The sequence below is a fragment of the Peromyscus californicus genome, unplaced genomic scaffold (genome assembly GCF_007827085.1).
Source record: "Peromyscus californicus insignis strain IS unplaced genomic scaffold, ASM782708v3 Scaffold_16__1_contigs__length_79575227, whole genome shotgun sequence".
NCBI lineage: Eukaryota > Metazoa > Chordata > Mammalia > Rodentia > Cricetidae > Peromyscus > Peromyscus californicus.
The window spans coordinates 60666583-60688768 of record NW_026294458.1 but is presented as its reverse complement, the minus strand read 5'-3'; the positions used below and the strand labels follow the sequence as shown (position 1 = coordinate 60688768).

General features: G+C 36.4%; 1 protein-coding gene across 2 annotated transcripts in view; it reads left to right on the top strand.

Moving 5' to 3' along the window:
• Positions 1-19375, top strand: part of Tmprss15 (transmembrane serine protease 15) — a 112184-nt gene extending 92809 nt beyond the window's left edge. For both annotated transcript variants that reach the window (XM_052739824.1, XM_052739823.1), the window contains 6 exons: positions 2175-2224; positions 2374-2560; positions 9789-9970; positions 11493-11588; positions 16891-17033; positions 19220-19375. In XM_052739824.1, coding sequence (XP_052595784.1) covers positions 2175-2224; positions 2374-2560; positions 9789-9970; positions 11493-11588; positions 16891-17033; positions 19220-19375 — 814 coding nt within the window. The remainder of the gene's footprint in view (positions 1-2174; positions 2225-2373; positions 2561-9788; positions 9971-11492; positions 11589-16890; positions 17034-19219) is intronic.
• The last annotated feature ends 2811 nt before the right edge of the window (positions 19376-22186 follow it).

Below are 22186 nucleotides of genomic sequence, written 5' to 3'. Positions count from 1 at the left end.
CTGTGTAGCTTTGCGCCTCTCCTGGAACTCACTTGGTAGCCCAGGCTGGCCTCGAACTCACAGAGATCCGCCTGACTCTGCCTCCCGAGTGCTGGGATTAAAGGCGTGCGCCACCACCGCCCGGCTCAATCCTTTTCTTAATTGGCCACTTTATACTGCACTGAGAAAATTGAGATGTATTGATTTATTCATTCCCTTAATTAATGTTTTTATTTATTTGTTGAACAATTATTATACTCAGTGTCATATGAATAATGGTGCCTTTGAGAGTATCCTTGTTTTTTAAGATTTCTAGTAAAGACAAGTGAGAAGTTACCAGAGAAAAATTGAAATTTCTTGTTAAATTGGTAATGAACTACTAACTACTTCTGTGCTTGATAAAAATTAATTAAGCATTGTTTGCTCTTTTGAAGACCAGTAACAATGTCTTAGAAGCCATTTTGGATATGGATTTTTATTGGCAAGTACTGTAGATGTGAAAAGTGTTTTATGACACTTAAAAATATTCTATAAGGCATCCTATAAACTATTTTTCATTCCAACATAGGTGGGCATCAAAAGGAAAACAGATTTCTTTGAAGCATTTTATATAGAGAGAAAGACATATAATCATATTAATTATTATTAGTAAAACACATTTTATTATATTTCTATTGAACTTGCCTTGTATATTAAAAGAGAATATCAATCATAGAACATAGATGCATGTGCTTTTAAATAAGCTTTATCATGCATATTCTAAAAGCATTGAGGTGCTTTGATAGAGCATACAGTATTGTTTTGTACTTTTCCTTTCCCAAAGTAAAAAGATTTAAGCAACATGTACACCTCATTCAGGTAAGTACTTAAATGTAAAACATTTCATTCTATATGTGTGCACATGTACACAAATATGTGTGTTATTTAATGTGTGAGATATCCTCGGCAGAAGAAAAGAGTGTAAAGTATTATGATTCCTGGTGTAACATTGACCTCTGCTGGTTGGATTGTAGAACACCTTATAAACAAATTTTCTTTATGTACATTTTTGGCTCTTGAAAAACCAAATTTCAAAATTATAGGCAATACTTTTTCAGCAGTTTGTGCCTATTCATTTTTTATAGTCTCCATACACATGTCTGCTTCTCTTACAAACAGAGGCTGCAAGCCATTCATTATTCACTTACAGAATGAAGTACACAGTCTACAGAATGATTCATCACTAAATAGCTCTGAAATTGATGATATTGAGGCTGATTTTCATCAGTTGTTCCTCATTTACAGTCTTAATTTCTATTAGTTCAGTTACCAAATGGCCAGTCACTGTCTAAATATTTTAAAGGGTAAATCCATACATAAGCTGTTCATTAGTTTCAATTATTGCCAATCTGGATAGCACTAGCCAGTCTTATTGGGTCCTGAATGGGCCATCTCTTGGTGTAACATAACCAAGGCATGCATTATCTTCCCATTAATTTTTCAGAAGTTATTTTAATTCTCAAAATTACTTGCAGTATTCAGTGCTTTTCTCCAAGTAAGTCATAATTTGCTCAATAGTGACATCAAAGTAAAGAAACAGTGTATATCTTTAAAAGTTTTCTGAATAATAAGGAGAGAAGGAAAAGTCATATGTGGGTATTGCTAAAAATCTACAACCTGTAGTAAACATGTATTGTCTATTCATGAAATCGTGGAAAAGTAAGAAATCAGTTTGTGTTACTCTCACAATAATAACAAAAACTGCAAAATTTACAACCATGGTATGTCATAGGGGCTTGGTTACAAGGCAACTCATTGAATATAGAGTTTAATTCTATATGTGGTTTTAGATATATACTAGAGGTATTGAAACATATTCCCTAAGAATGAGAGAATGATGAAATCCAAGGTTGGTATGAGCAAAGTGGCAATATCTGCCATAGATCAAATATTATGTTTAACTCATGATAATTTCAAAGCAAAATTTTCTCTTAATCTCCATGAAATCACAATACATTAATCTATTATAATCATATTGATACTGAGAAATTTTCCTAAAATCACATAAAGAGTTAGTGATAAAAATGCAAACACAGCCCTATTTGACATTCAAGTGGGCCGTTTTCTTCTATGGATTTCAACTTCCCTGAATTTCTTATCTGGCACATAGATTTAAATGTCTATTCAACTAACAAAAATGTATTTTCTGTTTATAGTCTACAGTGTTCACAAGATTTCTTGATTCTCTTGCACTGTAACCGTAAATGTAAGTATTTGTCACCCTTTAAGCCTTCAACTTAAAATTCCAGACAATTTCATGTCACTTGAAATTATTTTGTCATCAATTTAATTTTCATGACCAAATGAATGACGTAAGAATAAAGTATATGTCATCTCTTCAATGATTTTTGATAGCATGTGGAGAAAAAATGGTGACCCAGAAAGTCAACCCAAAGATCTTCGGTGGAAGTGACGCCCAAGCAGGGTCGTGGCCCTGGGTGGTGGCTCTGTATTACAGAGAGAGTTACCTTGACAAGCTGCACTGTGGTGCGTCACTCGTCAGCAGTGAATGGCTGGTGTCTGCTGCACACTGTGTCTATAGGTGAGCATGAATGTGAAGGTCCCAGTTGGGCATGACTCACTCACACACCAGGGTGCCAAACACTCACCATCACCAAAACTGACTTGAGACACAGTGGCTCCATGTTCTCTGTCTCATGCTAATAAAGATGTAATATGCATATCCATCTAGGAGTATGCAAAGCACAGTGCAAGCTTTATTAAGAGATATTAAGTAAATTTGACAAATGAAGGAAAAGTGAGAAAAACTCTCAAGAGTGGGGGGAGGGGCACAGACTTCAAACAGAAGAAAAAGCCCTTGAAATAATCTATGAGCTTTTATATAGCCATAGTACTAGCTGAACAATGCTTGTGATAATTGTTATGAAATTATTGGTTCTCTGGGCCATCAGACACTGAGCCAACTCTCAGCCAATATGCTCTGTGCATGTTCCCCTAAACCAACCAGGGAAGTGATTGTGTACTATTCATGGACCGCTCCCCCAGTAAGTGATGGTTGAAGACCCCATCCATTCACCTGTCTCCTGTTTTGATAGTTATTACTGTCTGCTAGTTGTTAGCTGGTGTCAATGGCCTCCAACCTCACAGGTGCCTCAAGTGTTATTAATTATACTAAGTTCTCTTTGTATATATACCAAAGAATACATAACAAAAGTATATATAGTTGTTCTTAGTTAATGTTGGTTAACACCTTGTCTACACAATAGGCTGGGATTTCTATCCTGAAATAAATGAAGGCTTCCTTAGAGATCGTTTCAATTACCTACATTAGAAACAAGAATCTGTTAAAAAGCAGTAACACCCATATGTTTCCTGGGAGATCAGGATGTGGTCTCAGGAAAGCTAGCTAGCTGGCATGTTGACACTGACTTTAATTCTCAGAGCTTGCCTCTTTTCAAGACCTCTTAGCTACCTCATACACAACTGCAAGTTCTTTGTTTCTCATCACTAATGCCTCTGCCCTCATCACTCAGTCATAACATTCCCTTTTAACTCCGGCATCTATTCCCACTTATGTGAGCAACTGATAGTTTCCACCATGGACCCTTTTCTCTTACAACCTATAGAAAACTATTTCCCCCCTCATCAAAGTGTCCTTTAGCAAACAGGATCATCTCAGCAGACACAAAACAACATCTTATTTTATATAGGCCCAAGCCCATCAGGAAAATATGTCTACTGTTTGTGACAAAGTTTGCAATCATTTCTCCATAAAATTATTTATAAAATTTTGATTCAAATATATTATTCATTCATTATATCAAGTATTACTTCTCCTACACACATTGACATCTTTATCTAGTCACAAGGTAAACATTTTTAAGTGTAGAATTGATATTTATTGTGTAATTTTTGTTATCATTCAATTAGGTCAATGCTTACTTTTATCAAATCATCACTACAAAAATCACATTCATGGAGAGCCCTCAAATTATAAGCACATTGTGCTCTAAAAGTCTGTGGGTTAAGTACCTTGCAATGACTTAATTCTTGGGTCGCATTTATGTTAATGCTACATGTACCTAAAATTTAGAGCTAATTTCCATGCATACCTTTGTTTTGTGACAAGAAAAAGCAAAGTTCATACCTAATTCTGGGAATCATTTCTTCTCATTAAAAGTAGTCATTACTAATGCAGTGCCATGGGGTTAAAGAGAGTAAATGGAGAGAGATGAGGGGGAAAGGAAGAAATAAATGATCGGGGCCCAAGAAACTGTTCATCTACTCTGGCACAAGGAATGTCAAGGCTTTAGTTACCTACTAACAATTCTCAATGAGATCATAAAAGAAAGGAAGATTTCTCCTAAGATGTATGAAAACCTGACAAAGAATTGATCACCTGCATCTAAGAGCTGAGAGAGCATTGCATCCCATAACCTCATTTGTTAAGATTAAGGTGAGTCTCCCTATAGCAGCACAAGACTGAGAATGAACTGTGGGCTCAGGCTTGGAGAAGGTAGATGTACATAGTCAGGTTCAAACATTTAAGCTCTCCTTCTAATTCAAACAAGGAGAGTTACTGGGTATGTAAAAACAAATTGTCAGACAATTTCAGGGAAGACAGAAAGAGGCAGAGTTGTCATGTGATGAACATTGCTGATTCCACCTGCATCTAGATGCCCATGGTACCATAACGAGGATAAACTCAAATGTAGACCACAGAAGTCTGTAGATCTGGGACACATGGCCAGATGGTAGATTGGCTAACCAATTAGTTTTCTGGGGGACTAACCAAAGTATTGCTCCATCTGCCTTTACAGCTATCTGGTATTATACATTGGTAGAATGTTTAAATAACTAAATAATAGCCTCACTCAATAGTAAAAGCTACCTCCATTGACCCTATTGTCTTCTGACAATTGCATTTGATCTCTTTCCCAACACAACAAAGAAATAACTGTAGCATGCATTCACTTCTCATCTGTACTAAATATTTCTTCACTCTTTTCCTATACTCATTCTTTTGAGCAAGTTACAAGTTGGTGGTCTCTATCACAACTGTATTATAAATAAAAGTTTAAGCTAAAAATTTGGTCTTTTCTCTTGCACATGGATAGGTATTACTCAACAATATTGTTTTGTTAGCCTCAGGTTTGGGAAATTTCTGTTTGACATCCTCACAGAACAAATGATTTATAAATGTCAAGCAGGCCTAGAGCAGAATCAATGACATATTGCACTTATCTATTCCATGGATGTACTTTTTATAGGTCAGTGATACCAATATAACATCTATTCAAACCACAAATGCATAAAAGGATCAAAAAGCTGTCCTATCTATTATAAGCACATGTTCAATCAGACAGAATACAAAATGTCTTCATCTACTTTTAGTTTGAACACAAATGAGTAAAGGTGAGCTATACTATAATCATAAACATTCAGAATTGTCCAGAAATATTTGCATCTTACTATCCTCAGACATTCACTAGAAATAGTTTCTCTTTCTAATTTTCTTGTCTATTGCTTGATGTCACTGGCAAAGCAACAAAAAGGTTTCCAAATTATTTTAGTGACATATTTAAAATATTTTCACAGAATAACAAATTGATACCACCAATTTTTATTTTATTCCCTCGTTTTATCTGTAAAAGTAATTTCTTAATAAAAGGAAAATTGTGATCAGGATATTCATTGAACTAATGCCACACAGAATTCCTATGTTTAATACAATGTTAGCACGCACTTCTACCCAGCAGATGGTGAAGTGGAAAGTTCTTCTGTCTCCTCAGTCTACTCAGAATCCCTTTGACACTTTACTAACCCATCCAACACATCCTTTGATTGCATATTTTGTAACGTATATTATATTTATATATATATATGTATGTATGTATATATATATAATTATGTATGTATTTGCAGTTATTAGACTTCTTAGAAGTTTAATTTCCTTCAGGCTTCTATATCAGATTTCTGAGGTTGTCTCTCTGTTGAGAACACCTGTCATCTTGAATTTCACTGATAAATCTTATTATTTCTTAATGTGTGGAAGCACATGAGCTTATGTGGCTTCAGATACAATGGGTAGTACTCAATCTTCCCAGGGATTTCATTGCTTCTGGCTTCTCATCTGCTCATTTAATAAAGTGTTTTTGCTAAGAAATCACACTACACTAAGCATTTTTCAAATATTTTGGCATGATAGTGCTGTATGGACCAACAAAATCCTTGTTCCAATAATCTTTATTCTAAATATTAAAGGATAAAAATATTCAAATAAATATTTTAGAGAATTATATGTGCACTAAAGACACATATAACCAGCATAGGCCAAGTGAAGGGAGGGTTAGGATAGTTGGCGGGAGCTTCACTGATCTACTTGAAGGACTAGCTAAAGAAGTAATGGATAGATAATATGCATACATATACATGTGTGTGTGTGTTTGTGTGTGTGTGTGTGTGTGTGTGTGTGTGTGTGTGTGTGTGTGTGTGTGTGTGTGTATCCATCCATAGCAACAAAGTCACTCTGGTGAACAGTGATGTAGGCCTATTCCAGAAACTTCAAGAATCTTTGCTACTTGATTTGGCTCTTAAAGGAACAAAAATAACATTGGATATTGAAGTACAATCTTGAAAAAGAATCATTAGGCCATGACTAATGAGATGAACAACCTTTTAGAGGCTGCAGAATAACCTCATCTTATCAGGCTGATGTGTGGTGATAAAATTACTAAGCAAGAGTGAAATTGTAGAAAGCAGATAGAAATTGATGATGCTATCCTAGGATCACAGCTGAGGATGGTGGGAATTTACTAGCAAAGACACATATGTATAATAGCACTAGGAAGAATTAAGGGGTGACTATAAGTAATGTGAGTTTGATATGAGAAAATGAGAACAAAGAGGTAGTAAAAACAGAAGTATGGGTTCTTACTTTTTATACCTATCTAAGCTATCTTTAAAAAATATAGATTCTTCTCTCATACACTACATCCCTTCCTCCACTCCTTCTAGCTCCCCCAACCTTCCCTCCTGCCCAGATTCACTCTTCCTCCATTTCCTCTTCAGAAAAGAGCAGGGCAGGCCTCCAAGAGACAAACAGGATGAAACAAGATACAATATGACAAGGCAAAAAGCCCTCATATCGAGGCTGGCTGGACAAGGCAACCAGTAGGAGGAAAAGAGTCTCAAGAGCAGGAGAAAGAGTCAGAGATGCATCTGCTCATGTGTTTGGAATCTCACAAAAACAGCAAGCTAACAGTCATAACATGTATGCAGAGGGTGTGATGCAGACCTGTACAGGTCCCTGTGTTCTCTGCTTCAGTCTCTGTGAGCCCATATGAGTCCTGCTTAGTTCATGCAGTGAGCCATGTTCTCCTCATGTCCTCTATCCCTCCTGACTCCTACAGTCTTTTCTCTCCCTCTTCTGGGATTCCCCAAGCTCTGAGGGGAGGAACCTGGTGGAGACCTCCAATTTATACTTTCTCTCTCTCTCTCTCTCTCTCTCTCTCTCTCTCTCTCTCTCTCTCTCTTCTGCATAATTTCTGGCTGTGGATTTTTTTAATTGATACTGGTCAGTTTGGACCTAAATTCTAGAGAAGCAATGACTGAAGTATGATAACATGCCCTTGATACTTGAATTCATAGCATCATCACTGAATAAGCTCATCGATGGATTGAATGTATAATATATTTTTTAAAAGACTAAAGTAGAATCCTGAAGTATTCTAATATTTAGAGTAGAAAAGAAAGAGAGCTGGAGGGGGATGGAGAAAGAAGCACTAAGTGAAAAATAAATCACAAGTGCATGTGCTGTTTGGGAAGTCATGCAAAGGAGGGTGTTCAAAAATGATTCCTTGTTTCTGTGACTAGTTCACAGGCAGGTAATGATGATGTTGTAGCTTCCTCCCAGTGCCTTGTATTTTGCCTTCTTGCACTTCAATAATATTTATACTTACTCATAAACAGAGTAAAAATCTGTGTCCTAATTTTCTATTCATTTTCATTATTTATTATTTATTTAATTATTTCTTTGTGCACTTATTGTAGACTCATGCTCTCCCATTACCAAGTCATTATGGCGACTAAAATAATTGTGGTAATTATTAACTGATGTCTAAACTGCTGAAATTTGATGAATTTTATCCAATTTGGTCTGATGTTTCTTTCTGGATTGTTCTTGATAATTCTTGAAGAATTTTTTTACTCTGTAGTATCAATTTCCATTTCAGAAACATCTTAATTTTCACTCCTTAAAATTATAATTGGCTATACCCTAGGTGGTCCTCATCTTATTCAGAAGAGAATAACTCTAGAGTCCAAAAACTTTTCTAGGAGAAAGCAGGATTATGGACAAACTTGCTGTGGCTGTTTTGTGCCATTTATAGTAATTGTAAAATAGAGTGGGGGCTCCAGTTTACAATTACAAAATACAACCTGTGGTAATGTCTATTTCACTATCATGTTGCTCTTCCTTGACTCTCTTGCTATTTTTGTTCCCTAAAACATTGATTCCTGAGGCAACATCACTATTTGGGGATAGCACTGGTTTACCTACCCATCTGGTGCAGTACTGATTTCCTAGGAAATGTGTTCTAGTCTTCGTGATTGCCAAGTCAGAAATGCATGGCTTTCTGGTCCCTCCCAATCTTTGTTTTTCCTTCAATTCTAAGACAAGCATCTTTACCACAAAACTTAGCAGATGGTGGTAAAACTTGACAGAATTAAGTCAACTTCTACACCTGAAGCAGCCTTATCCAAGTGACATCCAAAGGATTAGAGGTTGCTATCGGTATGACCAGCTGTCCACTTACCTTCTGTCTTCTTCCTTCCTATCATTTCATTGCCATTCCTTTATTCCTTCTTTCTATTCTATTCTTTTACATTCTGTTATTTTTCCCCTCTACCTCCTTTTTTTTTCAGAGCTGGTGATCAGTCCAAAGGACTTGCACATCTCAAACCAGCGCTCCTCCACTGAGTTGTACTCCCAGCCCAGCTCTTCCACTTTGTCTTAGAGTGTAGAATCTATGAAGAAATAAAAATTTGAAAACACATAGAATCACTTCTTTTCAACTAAAATGATACCTATGAAGGCGGTTCTATCTGTTCCTCTGAAACCAGAAGCCAAATAAACTCTTTCCTTATATAAGTTGCTTTTTCATACTGTTTTTTTTTTCATGGCAGTAGGAAAGTAACTAATACAATGTCAAAATGTTTGAGGAGACATCATATTAGAAGAAAAATGATATTAATTAAGCTTCTGTAATCTGATTAGGAATGTTAAAATCGAGTCACATTTGGAACCCAGTAAAGTTGGTTTACATGGTATTGATAATATACTAGTGGTTGCCAGAAGCTAGGGAAGATAAACAGAGGAGACTAGGAGGGAATTTGATCAATAAGTAAGGCTGGGACATAAAATAGAAGTTAGTTTTCTATTACACAAGAGTGTGGCTACAAGTAACAGTGATATATGTTTCAAAAAGGTAGAAGAAATCATCTTGAATAATTTCACAAGAAAATAATAAATGTTAGAGAAAAATGTATGTACTTACTTTGACTTAAGCATTACAACATCATATATACACCTGCATTAAAACATCAAATGGTGGTCCCTAAGTATGTCCAAATTTTCATATCAGTGAAAAATAATAAGAAAAAATACTTTCAAAGGAACATTCCCTAGAGGATCAAGTAATAATATTGAATGGAAATGCTGTACAGTTTTAACTTTTTGTTAGATAACTTCTGGAAAGTTTTGTTCTAAATGAAAAAGATTGAAAAGATTTTCTTATTACAATCTTCAGAAGAAATAGAGATCCAACCAGGTGGACAGCATTCCTGGGCCTGCATATGCAATCAAATCTGACTTCTCCTCAAGTAGCAAGACGGGTGATTGATCAAATTGTCATAAACCCTCATTATGATAGTCGAAGAAAGTTCAGTGACATTGCCATGATGCACCTTGAGTATGAAGTGAATTACACAGGTAAGAGAATGATATCTAGCCACTCCATCTGCTCACAGCAATGCAAAATGAGACTTGAAATATCATCTGTAGCAATTCAATGCTAATTCATAAAATTTGATAATTTTCTGCAGACATTCTTATAACCTAAAAACAATTGAAGTATATAGGAAAAAGTATGAAATCTCCCTCATCATAGTGCTTAAATCCAACTATATGGACGTCAGTAAAATGAACACTTAGAGTCCTCTCATAGAGAAGCCTCTCTCTTTGTCATGCAATAGAAACATGGGTCCATCTGTCAAAATGCATGAAGCAAGACACAAAAGAAAAGAGAATAGGTTGATGAAATATGTTATCCACGTGGCAACAGTTTTAAAGGAGATCCAACAATATTATAAGACCAACCAATGAAGGATTGCCTCAAGCACCTATAAAATTTGCAAGAATTCACTTGGTAAAGTGAAATTTGTCCTAAAGAGTTCTGTTCTGTTCGATCCTAACAGTTACTATGAAGTCTTTTCCAAAGCCCAGTTGGGCAGCATTGCCACCATACATGAAATGAATTATTTTTCACAGAATGTTATAAAAAACAACTGTCAGGATTATGTCCATGTTTGATATGAGAATTTAATTCATGGGATCAGTCTACATGTGGATTACGGAAAAGCAGAACATTACAATCCTTAGTAGCATTGCACTGTCCTCAAGGGTAGTCTTCGTTTCTGTATCTTTCATACATCTTGGGGACATCAGAAGCTCACTGAAAACCAAAGTACTTGTCAGCTGATGCTGAGAAATCAAACACAATACTTCCATAAGACCCAACTGAAACAACTGAAACGTGATTTTAATATGGTTCTATGTGTCAAAAAATATTTTAAAACATTCTCCAGTATTTTTTTCTCAACTAACATTTTGAAAGAACTTTAAAGGGGCCAGCAAGATGTCTCATCAGGCAGAGACCAGCAAGTAGAGGCACTTTTGTGCGGGCCTAATGACCAGAGTTCACTCGTGGATCCCACAAGATGATGGGAAAGAACTGGCTCTCTAGAGTTGTCCTCTGCCTTCAACATGCAAATGTGTGAGATTTCACTTACATGTATACATATATGTGTACATATGCATACGTGCATGCAAATACATGTATATGTACACATATAAATAAAAATTTAAAAGAACATTCACGACATTTAACAAAATTGGAACTACTTTCAAATGAGTAACATGGTTATTTAAAAATCAAAAACAAATGATAAATCCTGAGCTAAGGTGTTATGTACATGAAAAAAGATTATTTAGAGAATGATGGGGAAGAATCCCAAGAGTTCACCATACCATCAAACACAGACAAATGATTACTGCTCTAAAATGACTTTGCCCCTTAATATCTGAAGTTCCTCCAGGATAGTGAAATTCAAATACAAACATTTTATATTAAATGTTGGAAATGGTTGATTTTTAAAAATTTGTTAGAAACATGAGTAATATTCAGGTGTTTCTTCTTTTTCTGCTGTTTAATTTGTTTTGCTTGATATTTCAGATTATATCCAGCCTATTTGTTTACCAGAAGAAAATCAAATATTCATTCCAGGGAGAATGTGTTCAATTGCTGGCTGGGGATTTACTGACATTTATAGTAAGTTATCACATTTGAAAATGAGAAAATGTATACTAGAAAATATATGCTACTGAAATTTGCTATGGATATTTTCAATATTTTTATATCTCAACCTATTTTTGCAGAATATTCTAAAACAATTGTTGGGGTTATATTCATGTTTATGTTATGTAATACCACCAAATATTTTCAGATTGTGTAGAATCTAATCCCATAACCCAGAAAAATCAAGGTGCTACCAAAACCATTATGTAAATTTAGCATGAAAAAATACTGATGAATTAAAAATTTATACATATTGAAGTGAATATAACCCAAGGTTCTATAAATTTGTGTTTACATACAAAAAGAAGTCTCATCTCAAGAGTGGAATTACTACCTTTTACATTTTTACAATCAACAAAGCTATCTTTATTTGTAGTGTTATTGTCTCACATTTAAATTCTCTAAAATGAAAAAAGGATCTTTGTTAACTTTAATGTACTGGTTCTTCCTACTGGCAAAAGATCTCAAATATAAGATGAACAGAAGACCATAAATTTGTACATTACTGAATCCTTAAGATTTACTTAGTGGCATGTTTCCAAACACAAATCTGATGCACATTAAATATACTTGAGCCACATCAGCAATCACCTTGGGAATGAAAGTCAAAACAGCCATATAAATATCACCTTAGCCCCAGTAAGAACAGCTCCTAACAAGCAAACAAAAAGTAAGTGCTGGTGAGGAGATAAAGAAAATGGAATTGTGGACATTTCTTGTGGGAGTCTAAATTAGTACAGCTTTTGGGGAAATATCACAAATGTCCCTTCAAATTTCAGAATAGAACTCCCACATCATCTAAACATGTTCCTACCGCATATGACATCCAAAGGAACTGAAATTAGCATAAACATGCTAAGACCTCCACATGGCATGTTCCCTGCAACATAGTTCCCAATAGGCAAGAAAAGGAAACAAATTGTGTGTAGCACTAGCGAATAGATAAAGAAAATTTAGTAATTGGACATAGTGGTTTGGACTGGTAAATCTATCAACCAGGTGGAGACTGAGGCAGGAGCTTTGAGTGTTTGGGGCTAGCCTTGACTACATGGTGAGACACTATGTCAAAAACACACACACAAAAAGAAAATAAGTAAATGTAGCATATATTCACAATGGAATGCTATTTGACCATAAAATGATGAAATATTGAAATTTGTGACAGTGTGCTTGAAATTGAGGATTATTTTAAGTGAAATAAACTAAGCACACTAACCCAAGTAATATATGATCTTACTTACATGAGGAAACCTAAAAGTTGAAGGCATAGAAGTTGACAGCAAATGGTTATTAGAGGCTGGGAGGAGTGCAGAGGAGACTAGATTGACCAAATGCATGATAATTATACAGAAACAAGAGCGTCCAGTGTGATCACTGCAGTAAGGGAATTATGGACAGCAATGACGTTCTATTCACTTCAAAGCGCAGAATAAATGATTCTGAAGGTCTGACAAAGAAAAGGATAAATGTTTGAGGAGAAAGATGATTTGCCTTAAGTACCAAATAATATATGCATGAATCCTGCTTTATTTTCTTTTTTTAATATGTAGAGAGAAATGAGTTTAAAAACTATAGCTAACCAGAATATGTATATATGAATGAATGAATTATATGATATAGCCCAGATATTCATACCATCAAACCTAATTACATCTTTGGCTACAAGATTCCTTCCAAGACTACAACATCATGAACAAAGTTTTGAATGTTCAGTAAGGCTAGGCCAAAAGGAAGGGCACTATTGTCTGGCAGGATCATGTGACTTCTATAGGCCTGATAGGTAAAATGTCCCAGATGTATTTAAAAAGCAAATACACAAACTTTATGGAGCTGTCTAGTCTCAGAATCAAAGCACTCACTTTGAAAATTTTTTTTTGGAGAGAATGTATGTAATGGCTTAGTGGTTTTCAGCCTTTGGTCATGTAAAACATGGTGATCAGAAACCTTATCACAACATTATACTTAGCCTATACAAATATACTGCACATATTTCTTCCATTTAGTTCTTTATTTCACTTTTGAAATGGAATGGAAGAGGGGAGTTGGACCAATAGGACCGAGAGACAGTGTATACATGTATGAATATGTTAAAGAATAAAGAAAAACGGTCTTTTTCTTTTTTTATTAAGAATGTTTTTTCATTTTACATACCAACCACAGATTCCCCCTCTTCCCTTCTCTGGCCCCCTAGCCTTCCCCCTACCCCAATCCTCCCCTCATTCCCTCCTCTGACAAGGTAAGGTCTCCCATGGTGAGTCAGCAGTGGCTGACACATTCAGTTGAGGGTCCAAGCCCCTCCCTCTGCATTAAGGCTATGTGAGGTGTCCCACCATAGGGAGTAGGCTCCAGAAAGCCAGCTCACGCACCAGGGATGGATCCTGATCCTACTGCCAAGGGGCCCCTTAAGCAGATAGGGTTATACAATTGTCTCACTTATAAAGAGGCCTAGTTCAGTCCCATGGAGGCTCCACAGCTGTTGGTCTAAAATTCATGAGTTCCCACTAGCTTGGTTTGGTTGTCTCTGTAGGTTTCCCCAATCATGATCTTGAGTGAGAGAGCAATGAAAGAGATACCATGATAGAGAGAGGCATCATGGGAATAGGGAGAAACCAGGTGCTAGGGAAGTTCACAGGAATCCACAAGGATGACCCCAGCTTAGACTACTAGCAATAGTGGAGAGGGTGCCTAAACTGGCTTACCCCAATAATCAGATCGGTAAATACCCTGTCACCATGGAACCTTCATCCAGTAACTGATGGAAGCAGATGCAGAGGTCCATAGCTAAGCACCAGGAGGAGCTCCAAAAGTCCAGTCGAAGAGAGAGAAGAGGGATTCTATGAGCAAGGGGCATCAAAATGTTCTTTAAAAATGGGGGGGGGGACTTTGCTTATCAAGAAAGCATCCAGTTCTGAGGCCAGTGCTCGCCTGCCTGGTGACTCAGCATAACAATCTATAACAGTAACAATGTCTAATTGACAGTAACTCATTGCCACTGTCCACAGAGTATATTCAAGACCATATTTTTGTATTTCCTCTACTTGAAAAAGTCATGCCTTATTAAATTTGAAACTTAAAGAGTAGAATGATTGCTAGACAGATGTTTTGACTTCCAGATTTCAAATGAACAACTTATAGCTGCAATGTAGACACCAAGAACAAATTATCTGCTAACAAAATTTAAGACTCTTTATTCCATGGAAGATGTTTTGGAGCTGAGCAAGTGTGGCTTGCTTATTATTCCTAAAATATATGTTTAATTAAATTAAAATGTCTCTAAAGGCAGAGTGGAGCCAGGAGAGGCACATGGCATCGGAAATCATTTAGAATGCAATACTCAGGCCATGTTTTATTCCTTCTTACATTTTTTTCATGAATTTTATTCATTTTTCCTGATGATTTATAGCTATGCAATTTCATAAAAATCCCATTTTCTGGTCTTATATGTTTATTTTACTAATTAATTAGCTAAGATCTTTGGGAGTATATTTTTCTCTAGAAAGAAATGAGGAGAAAACTTTTAAGTTAGACAGTCAGTACTTTAAAATAACCAAATTTGGCCATATATCTTTTTATATTTGTGTGTGTGTGTGTGTGTGTGTGTGTGTGTGTGTGTGTGTATTCTCGATCATCCACATGGAAACTAAGATAAAGAAATAAATATGTTGGAAAGATGGTTCAGCAGTTAAAATTGTACACTGTTCTTGCAGAGGACCTGAGTTCACATCCCAGCACCCAGGTTAGTTAGCTCCTAACTCAGTGCCCTTAACTAGTCTAGCTCTGGGGGATCAGACACCTCTTCTGTGTGTCTCTGCCACCTGTACTCTTGTGCACCTTCACACACCCATGCACATAACTCAAAAGTAACAAAAATAAAATTTTACAAAAGAAAGAACTATGAAATACACAAACATTGCTCACAGCTTCCTTTACGAAGGAAAGGGCTCTGTTACTTAATCAAACAGATTTTGTATCCAGGGACAAGAACCAAGAGGGGCTTCTGATTTTATTGTAAAGCTAAGGTCTGGGCACTCATCCTTGATCTTCGTAGGACAAATGATAGAGAGTGGTTGAACTTTCTTCTCTATTTCAGTCTCCTGTGTTTGCTTTCTTAACGCAAAAGCTGACAGGTTTTGGAAGCCAGTGGTGGGCTGTGTTGTTCACTTGGCTGGCACCATGGAGGCAGTAGCGATTTGTACATTTTCTTCCCTGCTCTGTTTTCACCATTGTTCCTACAGAGTTAAATCATCCATGGTAGGACTGTTTGCCACAGGTAGAGAAGAGGGCAGATTGAGGACATTATTTTTCCCTAGATAACAAATAGCTATGTGTTTACCAACATACACTGAGATACGTGTGTGCGTGTTGCACTTAAATCACATGCATAAACACACACACACACACACACACACACATACACACACACATTTGTTTCTTTCCTCAGTATTTTAATTTTCTTCATGTATAAGTGGAACTTAGATCAACATGAAATTGTATTTTTTTTTTACAATACTGCCTGACAGGTGTAATAAATAACCCTTAACTTTCTACCTCTTTTGCCATGCCAAATAGAATTGCTAATCAGGAGGGAGTGCTTGTGTACCTTTTCTGGAGGAACTAACACCTGTCTGTTTCACAAGCCTCTTGGGACTAGTAGTTCAGTAAGCAGAGATTCACACTTCCAGTGAATGATTAGTTACATAAAACAAATGCAAATACACAATGCTAAAATACACTTCCTTCTTCTTTGCCTGCATGGGATGGCAAGCTGATTGCCCCCAGAGCAGAGCACAGTTCATCGGAGCTTTGTCCCCGCTCAATGTGCACCTGCTCATACACACAGAACCACAAAGACGCTGAATGTCACACTATACAGGAGGGAGCACCTCCTCAGGTGCTGAATGAAAAGCTCTTCTCAATCTCCAAGTTGGTGCTGATTTCCATGAATGGACCCTTTGTGCTAGCAGACTTCATTTCTATGAGCAATACTGGAACTCTTTAAAATCCTTGAAAATGCCTAAAGACCACCCTAGTCCAATCCACGATTCCTACTACCCCTTACGAAAGAAAGAAATGTGTTGCTGTTACCCATTTGCCAAAGTGTGCAGGTGGCTTTACTATGTACTTTAAAGTGCAGAGTTAGTAGTTAGTCCCATTATACCTCCACACAGTACTTGATAATGAGAGCAAAGTGCTGGAATAAATCAGATGGATGGTGTTTCATTCAAGGATGCCTGTTAATCACTACTGACTGGCTGTCTGCATCACCCATTTTCAGCAGGTTCTACTGTTGATGTCCTGAAAGAAGCCGCTGTTCCTCTTTTATCCAACGAGAAGTGCCAACAACAGCTGCCAGAATATAACATCACAGAAAATATGATATGTGCAGGATATGAAGAAGGAGGTATAGACACTTGTCAGGTAAATATAGGGTAGTCATTGTCATATACATTTAGATAGCATTTTCTTTGCTTAGCTATAATTTGGGAGTTAAGAAATCACTACCAATCCTCAGCTCCACTTCTTTCCTGGTAAATTCGATTACTGACAATGAGTGGCTACACACGCTGCTTGTCATTCATTGAGAGGGTTAAGTCGGATGACATATACAAGGCAATTTGCAAACACTGAAAACTAGTTAGGAGATTTTATTAGGAGACTTACTAAATACACTTTCTGGCATGTCTTAATTATTTGGAAATTAATAAAATATTAATGCATCCCAATCTACTGCATTAAATTAAACTACAAAGTGCTAAAGATGTGTAATTCATACCTGTGAGAGTAACCAATTATATCGTGAGAAAATGGCTTTACTGTGCTACAGTGTAGCAGCTTGTTTCATATAGTAAAACATATATAAAACAATTTGACAACACTTTTTTAACAGACGGAGATTAATGTGTGGTTTTTTTCCCAGTTAAATCAATGTCTCCAGTCACGTTAAACCTTCAGCCTGGCTTTACCTTTATTCTGCTTTGATGAACACTTGGAAATTCAATACAAATCAAAGAGCTTTACAATTGTTTAAAATTTACCTCTGGATCTTTAGGCTTTCCTTACAAAATGAAAAATGTGCTAAAGATAAGATACATTACCACTTAAGATGTGATTGATAGAATAAGTTGCAAGAAGGAAATCAGCTGTACAACTTCCATTATAGTTAATGGGGGTTGCACGTAGACACCTCACAAATGAGGTAGAAAATATGATGGCTAATGCTTTTGATCTTAGAGTTACAGTATGCCAGTAACTCATTCCAGATCTGTGAAATCTTATGCTTGGCTCTGCTTTCTACAGGATCTAAGCATGCTATTCAGTAGCAAGGAAGAAATTCCTAATGCACAGAAATATTTCATTCAATAGAAAGTTGTTATAACTGAGTAAGCATCACCCTAGATTGCCACATAATTTTCCTGGTTCAACGTTAATATTAACTGGTTAAATAATAACATAGCATTTAAAAAGTTGAACATATCATTGTTTGAATACATTCATTGAATCATTATTTTTTTATCCTCAAAATTTTTCCCATCAGTCAGACCCAGTTCCTTTGCATATTCGAGGTAGTCTTCTGAATTTAAAGTCAATAAGAGAGACTATAGAATATCTTCTTATTGATAAGTGGATGAATGTCATTTCATTTTCATTCAGAAACTGAATTATTTATCAGTAGTGTCACGCCACCTTTTTCCCTTTAAATATAGCACCAAGAGGTGTCTCAGGATAATTCCTAACATTGAGCCAAATTTTAAATGCTCTATTATAGCAGTGATTCTTGATCAATTATAGAGTTTCATATTATTTTGTGGTATAAAAATAAATAACTTGCTGGGTAGTACATGCCTTTAATTTCAGCAGAGGCAGGCAGATCTCTGTAAGTTCAATGTTAGTCAGATCTATATAGCCAGTTCCAGGCCAGCAAAGGCTACATACACAGTGAGGTCCTGTCTCAAAAAACAAAAACAAAAACAAAAACAAAAACAAAAAAAACTACACGGAGAAACCCTGTCTCAAAACAACAACAACAAAAATGCTATCCTCCTATAACTGAAGTCTAAATGAAAACACATGTTCTGATTACTAGGAAACATGAGATTTGCTTACTTGGGTTGAAATGTTAAGGTTTTCAAATCTGATTGATGGTTGGCAAAATTTTCAGTCACGTAGGAGAACTAAATCCCAAACCATGTGTGAATTCTCCACTCTTCTAAAATCATGATGTGGAATAGCTTTGCCTTTTATGTGAAGGCTTTTTCTGATACTTCGCCTGTTACCTAATAAAGTGATTAGTCCGTTGATATTGACGTGACTTTTTATTGTAGCACTTTAGAGAATGTCTAAGTACATTGAAATACAATAATGAAGGTGAGGAAGAGTTACTTGCTAAGAAGTGCTCCTTCATAATTATAAACTTTCTATTGTTACCATTTGCCCCATCTCCTTGAGGAGCAAATTTCTAATGACTAGGCTGATGGTGAGAATACAGAAACATCTGGCAATCAATCATATTTCTGTACATTTATCTTTTGGTTGGTGAGCTTAGCACAGTTGTTTATACTGATTGGCCATGTACCCACAACTTTTCTTTGTTATTCACACTTTAGGGTGATTCGGGAGGACCGTTAATGTGCCAAGAAAACAACAGGTGGTTTCTTGTTGGTGTGACATCATTTGGAGTCCAGTGTGCACTGCCTAATCGCCCTGGGGTATACACCCGGGTCTCAGAGTTTATTGAGTGGATACAAAGTTTTCTACATTAGGCATTTTCCTAATGTGAAAATTGGGCAGTTTTTGTTTGTTTGTTTGTTTTTCCTTTTTACTCAAAGTAGCACAGCAACTGAGAGTTTCATGAGAAGAAAAAAACAAGCTTTTGTTTTTTAACTAAATCATGTAAATACTGGGAAAAGGAAGAGAGACAAAATAAGAAATTAAAGTCAATTTTTGCAACATAAAATAACTCTAAATTGCATTCTTGTTTCATTATAAACAATTATTATTTATAGACATTATCATTTCCTTTATTTTGAATACATTTTTGCCATTTTCTTTTGTGTGAAGTGTTATTATTTTAAGACATTTTCCACACATTTAATCAAAAACAGGTAAAGAAAGGAAATGTGATAGTTTGTCTGAAGTATGATGCTGTTTCAAATGAACTGATGTAACTTATCTGGTTTCAGTTTCGTGTACCATTAGAGTCATCCTTGTTTTCTTGTTCTAGCATCTGCATGCATTTCTATTTACACGCAATATTTTCCCTGCTCCTAAAAGTACATATATTCTAAACTCATATTGAAAACATGATCTCATCATAACTATCACTTTCGTCCAGGTAAAGAAAACACACATACGTCTCTCTCCTGACCGAGCATCAATGTAAAAGTAAACTGCCTAACGATGTCATTCTACACAAATAGTCTTTATCTGAGTCATTTGAACTTAACCATTTACTTCAAACTGGTGTTTTTTTAAATCTCAAAAAAAGCAAGTATTTTGAAGAAATTCAGTTATTAAAAGTTTTTCTTAGTTTGTATGTTTACAGAATATCTTTAACATGAAAAAATTGTTCAGGCACAGTTGAATTGACCATTAAAGCCAAAAATGTGTAATAAATTAATTTGCTTTACTACTGTAATCTCTTGGATCATTTCCAGAGTAACTACAAATGTCAGTTTAGCTTTTGGAACAGAATCTACTGAAATCCATAGCAACTTAACACAAAATGCACATATGCACACACACAGAGACATATTTCACAAGCACACATACACACACACTTTTGCATGAATTGAAAAAATGGAAGGATAAAAGAGATTCAAATGAGTTGAATAAAAAGAAGCAATTGTCACGATTTCCTTTGTGGACAGAAGGGAGGGAGGGAGGGAGGGAGGGAAGGAGGGAGGGAGGGAGGGAGGGAGGAAAGAAGGATGAAAGCTTCAGCTACACTTAGAGAGAATGATTATAATTGGTGTACTTAAGAGACACTGGAAACAACTATGCCGATAGGAATGACCCTGAAGGTTGAGGACAGAGTTCAAGAGACAATCATATTGTACCTAAAGACAGTCAGAGCATGGAAAACATGTCATTAAAAGAAGGATTGACAAGATGATGGAAGACTAGATATTCCCATAAGCAGCAGCATAAATAATCAGGAGTCTTTGAACACATTCTTTTTAGCACAAACTTGCTACTAACCTGATCCCAGCAAGGGCAAAGGAGCATAAAGAGTGGGTGTGTCATTTGTTTTGAATACCTGAAGGCAGCTCCATATTTAATGGCATTTCCCAACCTGTATTTAAGCTATGCTCTGAAAATACAGAGCAGTTACATCGCGTGTCGGTTTGTTTTTCATGGGCCAGCTAAAACTTTCAGAAACCCTTGGGGCAGTGTCATTGTTATCGTCTAATAGGAAGGAAATGTGTTTTCCCGCCCTTGTCACAGATGGAGTTTGTCACTGGCACCAGAAGTTGTCCTGACCTGGATAATGACAGAAGGGGGAACAATGGCCTTCCCCTATCCCTGTGTGCTTCCACCCTCCAGCTGTTAGAGTCCTGGGTGACACAAAGGCAAAGCCCGGCTTCCCTTCTCACAGTTCTAACTAGAGGAAGAAACGGGCGGGCGGAGTTGGCATGGAGGGAAGGCATAAATCCAAGCAGCTGGCCTCCCATTGGACCCAAAAGATGGAGAGTGCGGAAAGGATGAGGGCTGAAGGAGGACCGCTGAACTTAGAAAGCAGTGGCCGGTTCTCAGTCTGCAAGCAGTAGCAAAAGATCTGAGGTCCTTTTTTGCCTCTTTTTTGGAAAACCAAGTCTGCTTAAGGAAACTACTTTATTGTCCGACTGAAAGACTGACAGAAACTAAGAAGTTTCCCTGTTCACGCTATGTCCTTGCTTTCCATGTTCTTCACATGGAATGTTTGTTTTCACCTTCAGGTAACGAGCAAACACATAATGCATTTTGTTCACTTAAGAATTTAGGCAACACCAAACAATGATCATTCTCAGAAACAAGAACTTTTTATTTGGCTGAAAGTAACACAGGGACATTCAAAGACAAAATAGTTACAACTCTCTCTTGAGAAGAACAAATGCTACTTTGTTGAAGAAACTCGATCAGACACAAAGGAGCCACAGTTCATAATCATAAATAAACCCGCACCAAAGATATCCAAACATCAGTGACCTCTAGCCCATGGGCATTAATTGGTGTGACTTGGAATTTTTTGTTTTGTTTTGTTCATAATCTGTAATATCTGTGTGTTCTGCTTAGCATCACACTGCTGAAAACCATTTGGCCCTACATATCAATACGAGCCAAATTCACTTAGGAATACCTTAGCCGAACTGCAGTGGTCTGACTCTAGGTTCAATCCAAATCCTTTAACAGCCATCCTGTTTGGTTGACAGGGAGAAGCCACACTGATTCCAGACACTCACAGAACAACTCAACTTGCAATTCTATAGGCAACGTGTGAAGACCTGTGATTTGTACTGTGGACACAATTTTTTTTTTCAAGATAAACGACATTGGTGTCTATACAACTATTAGTAAAGATATTTTATTACAAA